General features: G+C 44.3%; 1 protein-coding gene across 2 annotated transcripts in view; it reads left to right on the forward strand.

Annotated features, from left to right (window-relative positions):
* Positions 1-19,252, forward strand: part of RGS14 (regulator of G protein signaling 14) — a 292,753-nt gene that overhangs the window by 214,336 nt on the left and 59,165 nt on the right. For both annotated transcript variants that reach the window (XM_073566583.1, XM_073566629.1), the window contains one exon: positions 9,883-10,009. In XM_073566583.1, coding sequence (XP_073422684.1) covers positions 9,883-10,009 — 127 coding nt within the window. The remainder of the gene's footprint in view (positions 1-9,882; positions 10,010-19,252) is intronic.

Consider the following 19,252-nt stretch of genomic DNA (forward strand, 5'->3'; position numbering starts at 1 on the left):
TCCCAGCGTTTAAGGTTATTTATTCTTGAATGTTTTTCTGTTTGTTGTTTAAATAAATGCTGCTGTGGCCATAATCATTCCAAAGTATTTGGTGTCCTGGTTTTTTATTTTAATAGTTTTAATTTTGGCTGGGTTGGTGATAAGGTGGGGGTCGGTCAGTGGCTATCCCCGCGAGACTTCCCCAATACCAGTGTCAAGAAAGGCCTGGAGCAAAGCCGCACCCCCCCGGCGTGGGTGGAGGTCGGAATGACAATGGTTGGGGGAGGTAGAGGATATTCATGAGTGGGTTGGTGGGGCCATTTATATGGCAGGAATTGGGAAGGGGTTTGTCACTTCCTGCTCTCCAGGGTCATGATCGGTCCCACCCGCCTGCCCTTATTTTATGTATTTTTCCTAAGGGGTTTTTTGTACTATAATGGGTCATGGTGGCTTTGGAGGTTGGGGGGAGTCCTTAAAGTTAATTGGAAATTGGTACGGGGGATACTTGGGCATATGGTGTCCTCCTTTTTGGCATTTAATAGGTTTTGAATCTGGTGAAATGGTGTGGGAAAGTCGGCAAGGTTGTCGGATCCCCAGAATGTTTGAGTGAACATTGGAACCCTTGTGGTTATGGTGCTCCCTTTGCCAGTGGGGTAACGGCTGGGAGTAAAATTGGGGGCTGATTTGTGCTCACTTTATATATTTGTTGGGAGCTTCAAGGACTCCTCCCAGCGTTTAATGTTATTTATTCTTGAATGTTTTTCTGTTTGTTGTTTAAATAAAGGCTGCTGTGGCCATAATCATTCCAAAGAATTTGGTGTCCTGTTTTTTTATTTTAATAGTTTTAATTTTGTGTGGGTTGGTGATAAGGTGGGGGTCGGTCAGTGGCTATCCCTGCGAGACCTCGCCAATACCAGTGTCAATGCTTCCATCAAGACAACATCTATTTCAGGGGCCTTACATATTTCAGCAAAGACAATGCTAAAACATATACTTCATCCATCACAACAGCATGTCTTCACAGAAGAGTTTGTGGGATGATCTGTCCACCTCCAGTCCAGACCACCTTTGATGGATTATGAAACAAAAAATTTGGTAAAGAAGATCCAGACCTGATGAGCAGCAAGGCTCCTATATCCAAAAAAATGGGACAACATTCATCTCCCAAAACTTCAGCAATTTGTCTCTTCACTTGCAAGACATGTAAAAATAAGAGGAAATAATAAATAATGGTAGAGATGTTCCTGTCCCAATTTTTAGATGTCTTGCCAGCGCCAATTTCTAAATTTTTTAATTTTTTTCAAATTAAATAAAACACATATCAGAAGATGAAAGTTTGACAATCAATTTTTCATGTTCTTTTGAGTGTACAATATGGCTGTAAGAGATTTATAAATCATCATACTCATGTCCCAACTTTTTAGAACTGGGGTTGTAACTGACATGACCGCATATGGCGACTACAGTTTTTCCTTTTTATTAATACCTACCCAGCTCCCAGTATTCCCCCCACTCCTAAAATAACGCACACTACAACTTTTTAATTCTTTGGATAATTTTGGCCACAGCGGCCGATTTTAATAACGAACAATAACATTAACAATAAACATCAAAATATTAATCTTAATGCAAATAATATGAGGGGAGGGTTCTTGGAGCTAAAAGATCTGGCTATAAAAACTCAAAATCTACCACCATGTTACCCTCAGCCGTCCAGCCCAGCTCGTGGGCACCGTAACTCCCGTTCCGGGAGACTAACCACCAGAGCTCCCGAGGTAACAACCCCGTCCAGAGCCCATCACCAAAAGCCAGATCCCCAATACCCATTTAAATTGTCAGGAATATTACTTCCAACTCCTTCCCCGACCAATCACCGCCAACTCCAAGAACCCCACCCCCCGCCCCGTAGCCACTGTGACGACAGCAATAACAACGCCTCGTAGGGATTTTCACCAAAATTTCTCATGCACTTTACATATCTATCCAGTAACTGTATTAAAAATTTTTTTTTTGTATAAACATATAAAAACACAGGAATCACCTAATCCCTCACCCTGTACGACCGCACAACAGGGAGGGTGGGTGGGTCTTCTCTCCTCTGCTGATGATGAAGTGTGGCTTCTTCCCGCACTTTTTCCACATCCAGGCTACCCCCCACCCCGAACCCCTCCCCTGACCCCTTCCAACCAATCATTTTAAATCTGCCAACAAATTCAAAACTTGCCCGCCAATTGCAGTCATGGGGGGCTTCCACTAGGCTGTGCCCTCCCCAGCCCCCTTCTTGACCACATATGGTGACTACAGTTTTTCCTTTTTATTAATACCTACCCAGCTCCCAGTATTCCCCCCACTCCTAAAATAATGCACACTACAACTTTTTAATTCTTTGGATAATTTTGGCCACAGCGGCCGATTTTATTAACGAACAATAACATTAACAATAAACATCAAAATATTAATCTTAATGCAAATAATATGAGGGGAGGGTTCTTGGAGCTAAAAGATCTGGCTATAAAAACTCAAAATCTACCACCATGTTGCCCTCAGCCGTCCAGCCCAGCTCGAGGGCACCGTAACTCCCATTCCAGGAGACTAACCACCAGAGCTCTCGAGGTAACAACCCCGTCCAGAGCCCATCACCAAAAGCCAGATCCCCCATACCCATTTAAATTGTTGGGAATATTACTTCCAACTCCTTCCCCGACCAATCACCGCCAACTCCAAGAACCCCACCCCCCGCCAACCACGAACAGCCCTGACCACCTCAGGCTCGTGAGTGCCCCAAAACCACCAAGGCCCTCTCGATCCCCTCCTGGATTGCCAATGCCCACAAATCCACACCAATAGAATTTAAATGAACTCCATCGTCCAGCCAAAAATTACCGACACCTGCCTCCAACTCAAAGTGCCTAACGCTAATTCCCCCATTTCTAGACACGAACCCCGACACTGCCCGATTCAATTTTTCCCTAGCCCGGTTAATCTCATTTAAAGACCTCACTTGTCTCCACCTCTTCCTAGGAACCACGTCCGACCATACAGTCACCACATTCGGGAAAGATGTCCACAGTCATAAAAAATCAGAACGTATATCCCTTATTAGTTCCCTCACCGGCCTGACCCCTAAATCGTTACCCCCGCGTGTATTACAATAACATCGGGGGTTCTGTCCAGGCGTGCGGACTTAGCCAATTCCGGTAGCACCCTGCTCCACACCATCCCACGGAAACCCAACCAACGGACCAGAACCTGCTCCCTCCTAAAGCCCAATTGCCTCCCATCTGGCCTTGCGTCAGCCAGTAGCGCACCCCAATACACATACGAGTGTCCAAATATCCAGGCAAGAAAGGGGGCGCCACCTGAAAAAAAAACATAACAAATTATGGAAAAACACAGTCCTGGACATATAACCACCACAATTAACGCCGAACAAAGTAAATAGCGATCCGACTGCCACCTCCCAATGCCTTTGATCGCCTCCGCCCCCAGGCCAAGACTGTTGCAGCCCCGATCCTAAAAGAATGGGACCCATACCTGTCCAGGGGAAGGCCCAATTCTACAATCCCTTCTTCAAGACCGCAATAAACTGGAAGCGAGACAAATAGGTGCCATCCGCATGGCACAACAGAGGACCCGCCCTACCTGCCCAGACGTCCCAATATGATTTTAAACAACTGCATGGGCACATGACTGCCCCTCTGACTCGGCCCAAAACCACTCGTCTGCCCCTACCCAATTGATCAGTTTTTGAACGCCAAATCCCGAAAACAATGCCCCCCGACCAAAATTCCACGTCCTCAGCTAACACCCCACCGGCTGAAACCTTGCTGCCTCACCAATGCGCATTGCTCCAAAAAAGGCCAAAGAGCAAGCCAACCTAAAAAGCGCCAATTCGAATCCAGAAGTACAAATACCCTCCAGGACTCTGCCTAAACTTTCCAACATACTAAACGAAATAGGCCTTCTCTTGTCGCAAACCTTTTTACCCCTGCGAAACACCCTCAAAGCCTGTCTTATCAAAAAAGCTTTGGTCACATCTGTCATTCCCTGTAATTTAAAACCAAAAGCCAAACCCGCTACAAACTTGTTGACCTTAGCAGAAGACCAACCGCTGTCGGCCGCCCTCCCAATTAAGAACAATACTGCTAACACCCTATCCTCCTTGCTACTAACCCCACCCCATTCCGCCATCCAACTCTGCCATATTCGCCACGAAGATTCGTAGGCTGACCATGTCTGATGTGATAACGATTCCCGAATCAGTCGTCCCGCTCGTCCATAATCACCTTCCACAGATGAGAAGGGCATTCCACGCCCGTGGCATCCGCTCCTGGCGCCAGCTCTCGAAAACGCCCCCACTGAAAACGAGACAAAGAGTCTGCTATTGAATTTGTAACACCGGGCACATGCACTGCGGAAATCCCGGCATTCAGCTCCAAACAACGAAGCACCAAAACCCTAACCAACCTGATCACAGGGGGAGAAGAGGCAGTCAAACTGTTAATCACCGCCACTACACTTGCGTTGTCGCAATGAAAACGCACTCTATGATTCGCGAACATGGGACCCCACACGAAAACAGCTACCACAATAGGAAACAGTTCCAACAACGCCAAATATTTTGTAAAACCCAACAACTTCCACGACGGAGGCGAACGCCCAACGCTCCACCTTCCTTTGCAGTAGGCGCCGTAACCAGAGCCGCCCGCTGCATCCGTATAAATCTCAAAATCAAAATTGCTCAAAGTCTCCTCCTGCATCAACGACCGACCGATGTACTCTCGCAAAAACTCTGCCAAACCATCAAATCCTCCCTATGCTCCTTATTCAAACGAACATAATGGTGCGGAGCTTTCACTCCCGCCGTCGCACCAGCCAGGCGACGAGAAAAAATGCGACCCATAGGCATGATCCTACAGGCAAAGTTCAATCTCCCCAATAAAGATTGCAACTCCTTCAGGGTCACTTTCCGCAACTTTGCAATCCTATCCACCTCCTGTTTCAACACCAACAGTTTGTCCTCTGGCAAACGACACTCCATCCTTTCTGAATCAATGATGATGCCCAAAAAACTTATAACGGTCTTATGGCCTTCAGTCTTTTCTGATGCCAACGGCACCCCAAAGCGCTCAGCCACCCAAAACATGGCTGCCAATGCGTTCCTACACAACGGTGAGTCCGGGGGACCAATAAAAAGAAAATCATCCAGATAATGAATGATCGATTGTATGCCTGTAACATCCCTCACCACCATCACAAAAGCCATCACAATACACCATGTGTGCAGAGTTTTTTCTGAGACATATGTAGTCTCCAAATTGATTCCTATATACCAGCCCAATGTACAAACTTTCCAGGACCACAATTCAGGAGCCTGCAAACAAATAAGGCTGTTAAAATGTAAGAGAAGTTGTAGCTACATACTCACTGAACCACCTAATGAGCAAAAACCCTGAAAGCCAGCTCAATATTGTCAGATGATGTGCTGGTGGATGGCCAGGCACCCATGAAGTCTGTGGATAGCCAAGGGAATAATAATAATAATAATAATAATTAATAATAATAATAGCGAGATTTTGGTGTGAACACCGGGCTGCACGAGACATCTGCAGGGCCATAACCGCTGGGGAGTTTTCACACACCAGATGACGTTTAAGTTATTATCTACATGCTATTTAAATGCTGAGGTTGGGCCAGCAAGCACACTTCCCCTGATGAAGCTGCTTTAAGCATGCGATACGCGTGGGGTTGCTCCTCACACCCCTGCTCCATGTCTTCAGCCCTGTGTTAGCTTTATTTTGGATGCCTATGGGCATTATTCCCTTGGCTATCCACAGACTTCATGGGTGCCTGGCCATCCACCAGCACATCATCTGGCAATATTGAGCTGGCTTTCAGGGTTTTTGCTCATTAGGTGGTTCAGTGAGTATGTAGCTACAACTTCTCTTACATTTTAACAGCCTTATTTGTTTGCAGGCTCCTGAATTGTGGTCCTGGAAAGTTTGTACATTGGGCTGGTATATAGGAATCAATTTGGAGACTACATATGTCTCAGAAAAAACTCTGCACACATGGTGTATTGTGATGGCTTTTCATTGTCTGTACTCTTAATGATACAAAAAGGGCTCTATACCTATTATGGCTGTATGTGATTATTATATGCAGGAATGTTACATGGACTTCCTTTGTCCTTTTTAATTGTTTTTAACACGTGTGTTGTGTTTTCCAATAAAGCATTTTTCTACGGTTATTATGTGTTATCAGTAGTGTTGAGCATTCCGATACCGCAAGTATCGGGTATCGGCCGATACTTGCTGTATCGGAATTCCGATACCGACTTCCGATATTTTTTCAATATCGGAATTCGGCATCGGAATCGGAAGTTCAGTTGATTGACGGCCTGACGTCATCATGATGCGCGGTGTGTGCGCATCATGATGCGCCGTCATTTCGGGCCTTCCGGGGGTCTCTGCCGGCCTGCCGGGGGGCTGTGCCGGCCTGCCGGGGGGCTGTGTGGACTGCCCGGGGTCTGTGCCGGCCTGCCGGTGGTCTGTGCACCCTGTGGGGGTCTGTACCGGCCTGCCGGGGGGCTGTGCCGGCCTGCCGGGGGGCTGTGCTGATGTCCGGGGGTCTGTGCAAGCATCGTCCGATGGGACTACAAGTCCCATCGGGCGATGCCTGCTACCATGACAGTGATTGACACATTAGCCAATGATGGGACAGTAGTAGTCCCATCATCCGGCTAATGTGTTAAATGTTAAAAAAAAAAAAAAAAAAAAAATACTACATACATACTACATGCATGCTACATACATACTACATGCTACATACATACTACATATATACTACATACATACTACATACATACTACATGCATGCTACATACATACTACATGCTACATACATACTACATGCATGCTACATACATACTACATATATACTACATACATACTACATACATGCTACATACATACTGCATGCTACATACATACTACATACATACTACATACATACTACATGCATGCTACATACATACTACATATATACTACATGCATGCTACATACATACTACATGCTACATACATACTACATATATACTACATACATACTACATACATGCTACATACATACTGCATGCTACATACATACTACATGCATGCTACATACATACTACATGCATGCTACATACATACTACATGCATGCTACATACATACTACATGCATGCTACATGCATGCTACATACATATTACATGCTACATACATACCACATACATACTACATACATACTACATACTACATATATACTACATGCATGCTACATACATACATGCTACATACATACTACATACATACTACATGCTACATACATACTACATATATACTACATGCATGCTGCATACATACTACATGCTACATACATACCACATACATACTACATACATACTACATACATACTACATGCTACATACATACTACATATATACTACATGCATGCTACATACATACTACATGCTACATACATACCACATACATACTACATACATGCTACATATATACTACATGCATGCTACATACATACTACATATATACTACATGCATGCTACATACATACTACATGCTACATGCATGCTACATACATACTACATACATACTACATGCTACATACATACCACATATATACTACATACATACAATACATTCATACAATACATACATAGACATACAGTACATATAACATAGAGTAACATACTTACCAATACTTGTCACATTGTTCCCCGAAGCCATTGTCTTTTCCGGAATAAATATTAACATAACAAACCACAAAAATACTCACCCACGATCCGAAGCAGTCCACGAGTGTGTCCCACGATGATCTTGGGTAGAGAACTGCAGCATCAGTTCTCTACGGGCTGCAGGAATCCAATGACGGAAGGTAGGTATCCTTCCGCACTGTATTCCTCCGCCACTTAAAAAAAAAAAGTCCCTAGTCTCACTTTATGCCATTGCTGCGTGGGAATTAGCAATGGCATAAAGTGAGACTAGGGACTTTTTTTTTTTTTACAGTGCGGAAGGATACCTACCTTCCGTCATTGGATTCCTGCAGCCCGTAGAGAACGGCAGCAACAGCTGATGCTGCAGTTCTCTACCCAAGATCGTCGTGGGACACACTCGTGGACTGCTTCGGATCATGGGTGAGTATTTTTGTGGTTTGTTATGTTAATATTTATTCCGGAAAAGACAATGGCTTCGGGGAACAATGTGACAAGTATTGGTAAGTATGTTACTCTATGTTATATGTACTGTATGTCTATGTATGTATTGTATGAATGTATTGTATGTATGTAGTATATATGTGGTATGTATGTAGCATGTAGTATGTATGTAGTATGCATGTAGCATGCATGTAGCATGCAGTATGTATGTAGCATGCATGTAGTATATATGTAGTATGTATGTGGTATGTATGTAGCATGTAGTATGTATGTTACATGCATGTAGTATGTATGTAGCATGCATGTAGTATATATGTAGTATGTATGTAGCATGTAGTATGTAGCATGCATGTAGTATATATGTAGTATGTATGTAGCATGTAGTATGTATGTAGCATGCATGTAGTATATATGTAGTATGTATGTAGCATGTAGTATGTATGTAGCATGCATGTAGTATGTATGTAGCATGCATGTAGTATGTATATGGTATGTATGTAGCATGTAGTATGTATGTAGCATGCATGTAGTATATATGTGTTATGTATGTGGTATGTATGCAGCATGCATGTAGCATGCATGTAGTATGTATGTAGTATGTATGTAGTATATATGTAGTATGTATGTAGCATGTAGTATGTATGTAGCATGCATGTAGCATGCAGTATGTATGTAGCATGCATGTAGTATATATGTAGTATGTATGTAGCATGTAGTATGTAGCATGCATGTAGTATATATGTAGTATGTAGTATGTATGTAGCATGCATGTAGTATATATGTGTTATGTATGTAGCATGTAGCATGCATGTAGTATGTATGTAGTATATATGTGGTATGTATGTAGCACGCAGTATGTATGTAGCATGCATGTAGTATATATGTAGTATGTATGTTGCATGTAGTATTTATGTAGTATGAATGTAGCATGTATGTAGTATGTAGTATGAATGTAGCATGTATGTAGTATGCATGTTGTATGTATGTAGCATGTAATTTTTTTTTTTTTTTACATTTAACACATTAGCCGGATGATGGGACTACTACTGTCCCATCATTGGCTAATGTGTCAATCACTGTCATGGTAGCAGGCATCGCCCGATGGGACTTGTAGTCCCATCGGACGATGCCTGCACAGACCCCCGGAGCCTGCACAGCCCCCCGGCAGGCCGGCACAGCCCCCCGGCAGGCCGGCACAGCCCCCCGGAGCCTGCACAGCCCCCCGGCAGGCCGGCACAGCCCCCCGGAGCCTGCACAGACCACCGGCAGGCCGGCACAGACCACCGGAGCCTGCACAGACCCCCTGGCAGGCCGGCACAGCCCCCCGAAAGGCCCGTACAGACCCCAGAGAGGCTGTACAAGGGCAGGAAAGGGTTTTTCTTATTCCGATACCGGAAGTCCCATAGACTTGAATGGGACTTCCGGTATCGGAATCGGCGATACCGATACTTTTTTTAAAGATCGGCCGATACCATCCGATACGATACTTTGAAGTATCGGATGGTATCGCTCAACTCTAGTTATCAGATTTAATTGGTGTGCAGGCCATTCTTTGCTTGGTCTTTTTTCTCTTACATTTCATGGTTCTCTCCATGCAAGGCTTTTGCACCCTCATATATAGAACCCATTGATTATTTGGTGCACCCCACACCTTTTTATACAGTAAATTGACAATTGGCATATTTTTAGTTTACAGATTGAGCCCATGAATAAAAGTTTGCGCATTGTGTCTAAGCCTACAAAGACCATACATGAAGCTTTAGAGTCAACATTGAAGAAATATGGACTATGTAACCAACATGTCGTTCTAGTAAAGGTAAATATTTAATAAAAAATCTGACTATTTCTCTACAGAATTATAGATGAGCAGACCATGGACCTACCCACTCAATCATAGGGCTCTATAAAAACACGTATTGTGTATATAGCCTTCTACAGACCTAAATCCCCTGCCTTTCTCTTTACATAGTATATGGCCAGACTCATACTAGCTATGTTCAGCCACCACCAGGGGGATCTCAGTATACATGAATTTTTACAGCAATTCAGTAGGTGTGCTCCCCCTAGTGGAGCCTGAAAAAGAATACTATGAATACCTGGAAGCGGGAGTTCACTGCTTCTTACTATGGGCTCTATTGCCTTATCATCCAATAGGTACACAACCATAAATTGCCAGACATTAATATTTTTTGTATACCTTTCCAAACGCCTATTGCATATGCAGATGTTGGTTGCAATGTATAAAGAGCAGGCTCAGGGACTGAGCCTGGTCCTTGGACTATGGTTGCCAGCTGACAGCACCTGCTTATAATAGCCATGACTGCTAATTTTAACTAAAAAATGAATAGATAAACTATTTTACAAATATTTAAATAAAAAACTCAAATATTGAATATGTAAAGGGCCTTTATGTATTTAATCATGAGAAATTACCCTAAAAAAACATACTTTAATGATAAAAAGCAACAAATTGGTTAAACACCAAAAAAAGTGAAAAAGACAAAACCAAAACAAAATGTGTTCAACAATACCCAATAAAAGGAAGGTACTAGGAATCCCTGGTGTATCGCCTAAGCTTACACCTCCCTGGCTGCGGAGGTTGGCATCCTAGGGGGAACGTTGTGGCGCCCCCGCTCAATGATGGCTATCCCTAGGGGCCCTGATGTACCCTACAGCCAATAAGGGAGACCCTCTACCCGATATCTAAAGGGACCCCTTGCACTAGACATAGATAGTCCTACTCTAAAGAGGGCCCTAGATCCCTTTAAGATTAATATTTTCTCATGATTAAATATTTAAATAAAAAGCCCTAAAACTTTAATTCCCATTGTGAAAATAAAAGAACACTTTTTTTTTATTTTTTCAGCACATTTGGTATTACCAAATGTGTAAAAGTTTTATCTTCCAAAGTATAAAAGTATTTATTTGAAAAGTATTTTAGCAACCTCACAATTGAGAAGCATTAAAACTGATCCTAAACATTAAAAAAAACTACAGTTTGACACATGAAAAACTATTCCCAAACAAAGCTTCTTTGAAAAAAAAATAAAAGCTATGGGTCTCAGTAAATAGAGACACAAACCATCCCCACCCAAAAAATGATACATTTCTACTAGTTTGGGGGCACCTCACTCCGGTGTGACAAGCCAAAGCATATTAATGGAGAGATGTGTTCAGACTATAAATGTGCGATGTGTGGTCACATCTTTAGCCACCTAGGGGACATTTTTTTTCTAAAATGTATGACTTTGGGGCTAAATATCACTTTTTTTTTCAAATGAGTTTCATTAAAAAATTTGCATCAATTTGCTTTTACCTGCTGTTTATTTCCTGCACATTCAACTTTTATGTGGTCTACAGTCATAAATCAGCAGAAAGGGAAAATAAGAAGTGAAAAGGACATCAGATCATCGCTATACAGGAAAAAATGCTGGTAAATTCTTAGTTGAAGGTATTTTGATTTGTTAAGACCGGTATCCTCAAGTAAGGCAAGAAAATATTGGAAGGATTATAATCCAGCTCCTAATAAAAAACAGCTAAAAAGGTTAGAAACTCTCCTATTGGACAGTGAGAATGAGCTCACTTTCGGTTTCTAAGTTAACCTGTAAATCATGTACCGAGGATGTTGCTCAAGATACAGCAGAGTCACAGATGAAAAAAGAACTTTCCACACAGTCCACTGCCAACTATTAACTATTTTACTGAGAAACGAGGATATTTCTACCCAGCTTTGTTAAACGCAACAACAAAAATCACATCACAAACATTTTTCCAGAAGGCTTTAATCACTGTGCAGGACAGCTCGGCACCCAAGAGAACTGTTACTGCTATTTTCTCTATGTGAATTTACCTGTTGGCGCGCCTGCCTGCACCAGCCGCCATTACCTTATTACACCCTGAGAGCAAACTGGATTGATTTAGTGAGTGCAAAGCACGGGCTCGCCTGCGGTCCAACACAGTGGTTTACAATCTTAAGAATATATATATATATATTTCTATTTTTATTTGTAAATCAAATGTTCCCCTCCTGTGCCTGTATAAACCCAAGGAAGTTCACCTGGAATATACTCGACTTTCCACATGGGTAATGAGTTGGGATGTACCTCTTGCCTCAGACGCTCTCCCACACCCTTGTGCACAGCCCTCAGCCACCTGTGATGCTCTTGGGTCTACATGGTGATATTTCGTGGCGGTGAGCTCATGGGATTAGGCATGTGAAGATTCTTAATTTCCTGACCTGCCCTTCCGAACATGATCATATGCGAGGAACAGCCGGTGGTTCTGTGTACCCTGTTGTTATAGGCCCACATTAACTCAGGTAAGTATTCCAACCAGCGGGCCTTTTGACTGTCCTCCAGAGTTCTCAGCATCTGGAGGAGAGTGTGGTTAAACTGTTCACCCGCCCCTCTTCCTTGGGGGTGGTATGGGGGAATGCTCAATACCATAAAGCTAATACAGCTCATTCATTATGGTGCCCTGAAAACATGCCCCCTGATCTGAGTGAATTCTTTGTGGACACTCGAATATCTGTAGAAAATGTTTTCAGACCGCCTCAGCAGCTGACTCTGCTGTCTTATCCCTCGTGGGTATGGCCACTGCGTATTTTGTGAAATGGTCAGTCAAGACCAGACAGTACGAGTGTCCTGAGACAGAGTACCCGACCTGTTCATAGTCAATCATCAGGGTCTCTAAGGGTGAAGACGTTGGAATAATCTGAACTAGAGCCCGTTGTTCAGGGCTTTTACTCAGACCACAAGGCGGACACTTGAAAAATGTCTCAGTCACTGTGTCTTTTAAATTATGGAAATACACCAGGTGTTGCAGCCATTTGTACGTCTTGTCGCTTCCAAAATGGACAGCTTTCTTATGGGCTTCCCAGGCAGCGGCCAGGACCAGTGACATTGGAATGACTATCTGTTGTCGGTATTGTAATTCTGATGGTAAGTAAACAGTTTGACAAAGCAGCCCTTGAGTAAGGGCACAGTCACACACAGCGAGATCGCTAGGGAGATCGCTGATTTTGTGACGCACCAGCGATCTCTCCAGTGATATCGCTGTGTGTGACGGGGATCAGCGACCGGCGCCGCTGCCGGGTATCGCTGATCGTCCAGGGCCATTTTTTGATTGTTGGTCTCCCGCTGGCCAGCACGCATCACTGCGTGTGGCAGCAAGAGACCAGTGATCAGCGACGCTGGTTTCCAATGTAAACATCGGGTAACTAAGAGCAGCTTGGCAATTGGATACCCGCTGTTTACCCTAGATACCAGTGCCCGCTGGTATCTAGGGTAAACAGCGGGTATCCAAGAGCCGCGCTGCTCTTAGATACCCGCTGTTTACATTGGAAACCAGCTTACTCACTGGAGGGTCTGTCTATGTGACAGCTCACCAGCGATCAGCCTAACAATGTCCCAGCGATCCCATCCATGTCGGATCGTTGGTGGGATTGCTGGGACATCGTTATGTGTAACGGGGCCTTTACACTCAGCTTATCCCACTGTCTCAATAGCTTCTGACCCTCAGGAGTCAGAAGGGCCTGTTCCTCTGTCCTTGGCCAGTCTGTTGTGAGTTCATTTTCCCCTTCATTACTGAGGCCCGAGGACCTCCCTCTTCTGGTGAAGAAAGGTAGTGAGTCTGATTGTCAAACACCTGAGGCTGATTATGATGACTGGCTGAGTGGAGTTACGGACTGGATATAAGGCTGTCGACGCCCTTCTGCCCTGCGGGTGATTTCTCTGTGGGATCCTTGGAGACCAGTCTGAATTCCTGCTCCTCCAAAGCTAAGTTTTCTGCTCTGCCTTTTGCTTTTGTGTTTTGACTTTGTTTTTGCTTTGTTTTTCTGGATTTCTGCCATTCCCTGCTGGGCCTAGCTGCTTCAGGGCCTTTTTCATATCAGCTGGTTGGCTTATGTCTTTGATAGGGTTTTGGCAGATTGCAGACAGCAGCCTTCCTGTCCTTTCCTATCTAGGTAGTTTTGGGGCCCCGTCTTTGCTCAGTCTATCTTTCTGTCTGTGTTAGTATTTTCATCTTGCTTCACCGTCATTACATGTTGGGGGCTGCCTATTGCTTTGGGGTCTGCTCTGGGGCAGTTTAGATTTCCCCTTTCTTTCTTTAGGCCTATGTATTTCTCCGGCTGTGATCGAGGGGTCTAGGGCATCGTAGGTACCCCCCACGGCTACTGCTAGTTGTGTTGATAGGTTCAGGGGTCTGCAATCTGATAGTTGCCAACTTCTCTGTTTTTCTGGACTTAGCTTGTATTTCTGCTTTTGCCTCCTACGGTGACTCATTCATAACAGAATCACCCGCCTCACCGCAGATTCTAGGGTACTCAATAGCAGGAAAGAATTGTAAAAAAAAAAAAAAAGTGTGTATATTTTTTCCTCTATATCTCTGAGGCCGTAGGGGGAATTTTTTTTTCTCTCAATGGAGATAAAGCAATTGTCTGATCGTGTGGAGCAGCTCGCTGCGGAAGTGTGGGGAATTTCCGCCTACCTTGCTCATTCACATGCTGCTGAACCAAAGATTCCTACACCTGATGTATTTTTTGGGGATTGGTCTAAATTTTTGAATTTCAAAAATAATTGTAAATTATTTTTTGCCTTGAAGCCTAACTCGTCAGGGAGCTCCGCGCAGCAGGTTAAAATTGTCATCTCTTTGCTGCGTGGCGATCCCCAGGATTGGGCGTTTTCTTTGAAACCAGATGATCCTATTCTGACTAATGTGAACGCATTCTTTCAAGCTTTGGGGTTGTTGTATGACGAACCTAATGCCATTGATCAGGCAGAAAAGGCCCTGCTGGCATTGAGCCAGGGTTGTGATTCTGCAGAATTGTACTGTCAAAAATTCCGAAAGTGGGCAGTACTTACTACCTGGAATGATAATGCCTTGGCTGCTCTCTTTCGGAAGGGGTTGTCAGAAGCCGTAAAAGATACTATGGTGGGATTTCCTGTTCCCTCTGGTCTTGACGATTCTATGTCATTAGCCATTCAGGTTGATCAGCGTTTGCGCAAACGCAAAGCAGCACGAGAGGTGTTGCGACCTGTTGAACAAATGTCTGAACCTATGCAATGTGATAGAGTTTTTTCCAGAGAGCAGCGTCAGGAGTTCAGAAGGCGTAATAAGTTGTGTTTTTTCTGTGGAGATGCCTCGCATATTATTTCTGTCTGTCCCAAACGAGAGAAACGCTTTGCACACACGTTTTCTGTTGGGGGTGTTCAACCTAAGTTTCTTCTGGCTATTACTCTGATATGCTCCCTGTCCACATTTTCCGCCAAGGCTTTTGTGGATTTGGGAGCAGCCCTAAACCTAATGGACTTGGATTTTGCTAAACGTTGTGGATTTCCGATGACACCTCTGCAGACGCCTATCCCTTTGAGGGGAAATGATGCTACTCCTTTGGCTAAAAATAAACCCCAGTTTTGGACCCAGGTGGTAATGCGGGTCGCCCCAGACCATCAAGAAAATTGCAGATTTCTGGTGTTGCATAATCTGCATGATACTATTGTTCTGGGGTTTCCCTGGTTACAGATTCATAATCCAGTTTTGGATTGGAAATCTGTGTCTGTGGTGAGTTGGGGTTGTCGGTGTGCCTTTAGTGAGGCTCCGGTGTTTTCCACCTCTCCTCAGTCGCATGATGTTCCTGATTATTTGGCGGACTTTTATGATGTATTTAGTGAGAATGAGTCTGTGTCTCTGCCTCCTCATAGGAGTTATGACTGTGCAATTGAACTGAGCCCGGGGTGTAAATTTCCCAAGGGTCGGCTCTTCAATTTATCTGTACCCGAGCACGAGGCTATGCGATCCTATATTAAGGAGGCGTTGGAGAAGGGTCATATTAGACCATCCCCGTCACCCTTAGGTGCCGTTTTTTTTTTTGTAGCCAAAAAGGATGGATCATTAAGACCTTGTATTGATTATCGTGCCCTCAACAAAATTAATGTTAAATATCAGTATCCGTAACCCCTGATTTCTGATCTATTCTCCAGAGTTAAAGGTGCTTGCTGGTTTACCAAGCTTGACCTCAGGGGGGCGTATAATCTTATTCGCATTAAGCATAGGGATGAATGGAAGACGGCGTTTAATACTCCGGAGGGACATTGAGTTCCTGGTGATGCCTTTTGGGCTCATTAATGCCCCTTCTGTCTTCCAGTGCTTCATGAACGATATTTTCCGAGATTTTGTCGATAAATTTTTGATTATCTGGATGATATTTTGATCTTCTCCAAGGATTGGGATTCTCATGTGGAACATATTCGGACTGTGTTCCGGATCTTGAGGGAGAATTCCCTGTATGTCAAGGGATCTAAATGCCTTTTTGGAGTACAGAGGATTTCTTTTTTGGGATTTATTTTGTCCCCGTCAACTATTGAAATGGACCCGGCCAAGGTACAGGCCATTCACGATTGGGTTCAGCCCACTTCTTTGAAGGCCCTCCAGAAGTTTTTGGGTTTTGCTAATTTTTATCGGAAATTTATAGCAAAATTTTCTAGTATTGCCAAGCCATTGACTGATTTGACTAAAAAGGGTGCTGATGTGTTAAATTGGTCTCCGGAGGCTGTTTCTTCCTTTCAGGAGCTGAAGCGAAGATTCACCTCCGCCCCGGTTTTGCGGCAACCTGATGTCTCACTTCCATTCCAGGTAGAGGTGGATGCTTCTGAGATTGGTGCAGGAGCTGTTTTGTCCCAAAAGGATCCTGTAACATCTAAAATGAATCCCTGTGCTTTCTTTTCCCGAAAGTTCTCTCCATCTGAACGTAACTGTGATGTGGGGAATAGGGAACTGTTGGCCATGAAATGGGCATTTGAGGAGTGGAGACATTGGTTGGAGGGAGCTAAGCATCAAGTCGTGGTCCTCACTGACCACAAGAATTTGATTTACCTAGAGTCGGCTAAGCGCTTGAACCCTAGACAGGCTAGGTGGGCCTTGTTTTTTACACGTTTTGATTTTGTGGTTTCTTTTCTTCCTGGAACAAAGAATGTCAAAGCAGACGCCCTCTCTAGGAGCTTCCTTGCTGATTCTCCTGTGGTGACCAAGCCTGCTACCATCTTAGGCGAAGGGGTAGTTCTTTCTGCCATCTCGCCCGATTTGAGACGTGCTCTGGAAGAGTTCCAGGAGGACAAACCTGAGCGCTGTCCCAGTGGAAAGTTGTATGTTCCTGACCAGTGGAAGAAGAGAGTGATGTCTGAAGTTCATTGCTCTGCTTTGGCTGGTCATCCAGGTATTTTTGGTACTAGAGATCTGGTGTGTCAGTTTTTTTGGTGGCCCTCCTTGTCTCGTGATGTCAGGAATTTTGTGCAGTCCTGTGGGACGTGCTCCCGGTCTAAATCGCGTTCTCGCTCTAGTGGGTTGTTGATGCCTTTGCCTGTCCCCAAGAGGCCATGGACCCATATTTCAATGGATTTCATCTCTGATATGCCTGTCTCTCAGAGGATGACTGTTATTTGGGTGATTTGTGATAGGTTCTCTAAGATGGTTCATCTTGTACCACTCCCTAAGTTGCCGTCTTCCTCTGAGTTGGTGCCCCTGTTTTTACAACAGGTGGTTCGTTTGCACGGGATTCCTGAGAACATTGTATCTGACAGAGGAGTCTAGTTTGTGTCTAGATTTTGGAGAACTTTCTGTTCCAGGCTGGGAATTCTGTTGTCCTTCTCCTCTGCTTTTCACCCTCAGACCAATGGGCAGACAGAGAGAACAAACCAAACCTTGGAGTCATATTTGAGATGTTTTATTTCTGCTGATCAGGATGATTGGGTTTCATTTTTGCCCTTGGCCGAATTTGCTTTGAATAATAGAGCTAGTTCTGCCACTTTGATGTCACCTTTTTTTGTAACTTTGGGTTTCATCCTCGATTTTCTTCGGGGCAGGTGGAGCCCTCTGCCTGCCCAGGTGTTGACACTGTGGTGGAGAGAATGCACCAGATCTGGGACCAAGTGGTGGATAAGTTGTCTCTCTCCCAGGAGAAGGCCCAGCGGTTTTCCAACCGACATAGAACCATTGGTCCCCAGTTTAAGGTTGGTGATATGGTGTGGTTATCATCAAAAAATATTGCTATGAAGGTGGCTTCTCCTAAGTTTAAGCCTAGATTTATTGGACCTTACAAGATTGTGGAGATTATTAATCCGGTCTCTTTTCGTTTGGCTCTTCCTGTCACATTTAAAATCCATAATGTGTTCCATAAATCTTTGTTGAAGAGGTTTGTTGAACCTGTTGTTCCGGGGGTGTCACCTCCAGACCCTGTATTGGTTGAAGGTAACATGGAGTATGAGGTAGAGAAAGTACTGGATTCCCGTCTGGCTAGACGGAGACTCCAGTATTTGGTTAAGTGGAATGGTTATGGTCAGGAGGATAATTCCTGGGTCTCTGCCTCTGATATTCATGCCAAACAATTGGTGCGTGCCTTTCATCGGGCTCACCCTGATCGCCCTGGTGGCGTAGTTGAGGGTTCGGTGACCCCTCCTCAAGGGGGAGGTACTGTTGTGAGTTCATTTTCCCCTTCATTACTGAGGCCCGAGGAACTCCCTCTTCTGGTGAAGAAAGGTAGTGAGCCTGATTGTCAAACACCTGAGGCTGATTATGATGACTGGCTGAGTGGAGTTACGGACTGGATATAAGGCTGTCGACGCCCTTCTGCCCTGCGGGTGATTTCTCTGTGGGATCCTTGGAGACCAGTCTGAATTCCTGCTCCTCCAAAGCTAAGTTTTCTGCTCTGCCTTTTGCTTTTGTGTTTTGACTTTGTTTTTGCTTTGTTTTTCTGGATTTCTGCCATTCCCTGCTGGGGTGTGCTGAATTCATTTAGCTCTGTCTTCTGAAAATACCTGAGTGCTGATTCAGTTTTTGAAGCCTAGCTGCTTCAGGGCCTTTTTCATATCAGCTGGTTGGCTTATGTCTTTGATAGGGTTTTGGCAGATTGCAGACAGCAGCCTTCCTGTCCTTTCCTATCTATGTAGTTTTGGGGCCCCGTCTTTGCTCAGTCTATCTTTCTGTCTGTGTTAGTATTTTCATCTTGCTTCACCGTCATTATATGTTGGGGGCTGCCTATTGCTTTGGGGTCTGCTCTGGGGCA

Source organism: Dendrobates tinctorius, unplaced genomic scaffold (genome assembly GCF_039654945.1).
Source record: "Dendrobates tinctorius isolate UK_male_01 unplaced genomic scaffold, ASM3965494v1 ptg000001l, whole genome shotgun sequence".
NCBI lineage: Eukaryota > Metazoa > Chordata > Amphibia > Anura > Dendrobatidae > Dendrobates > Dendrobates tinctorius.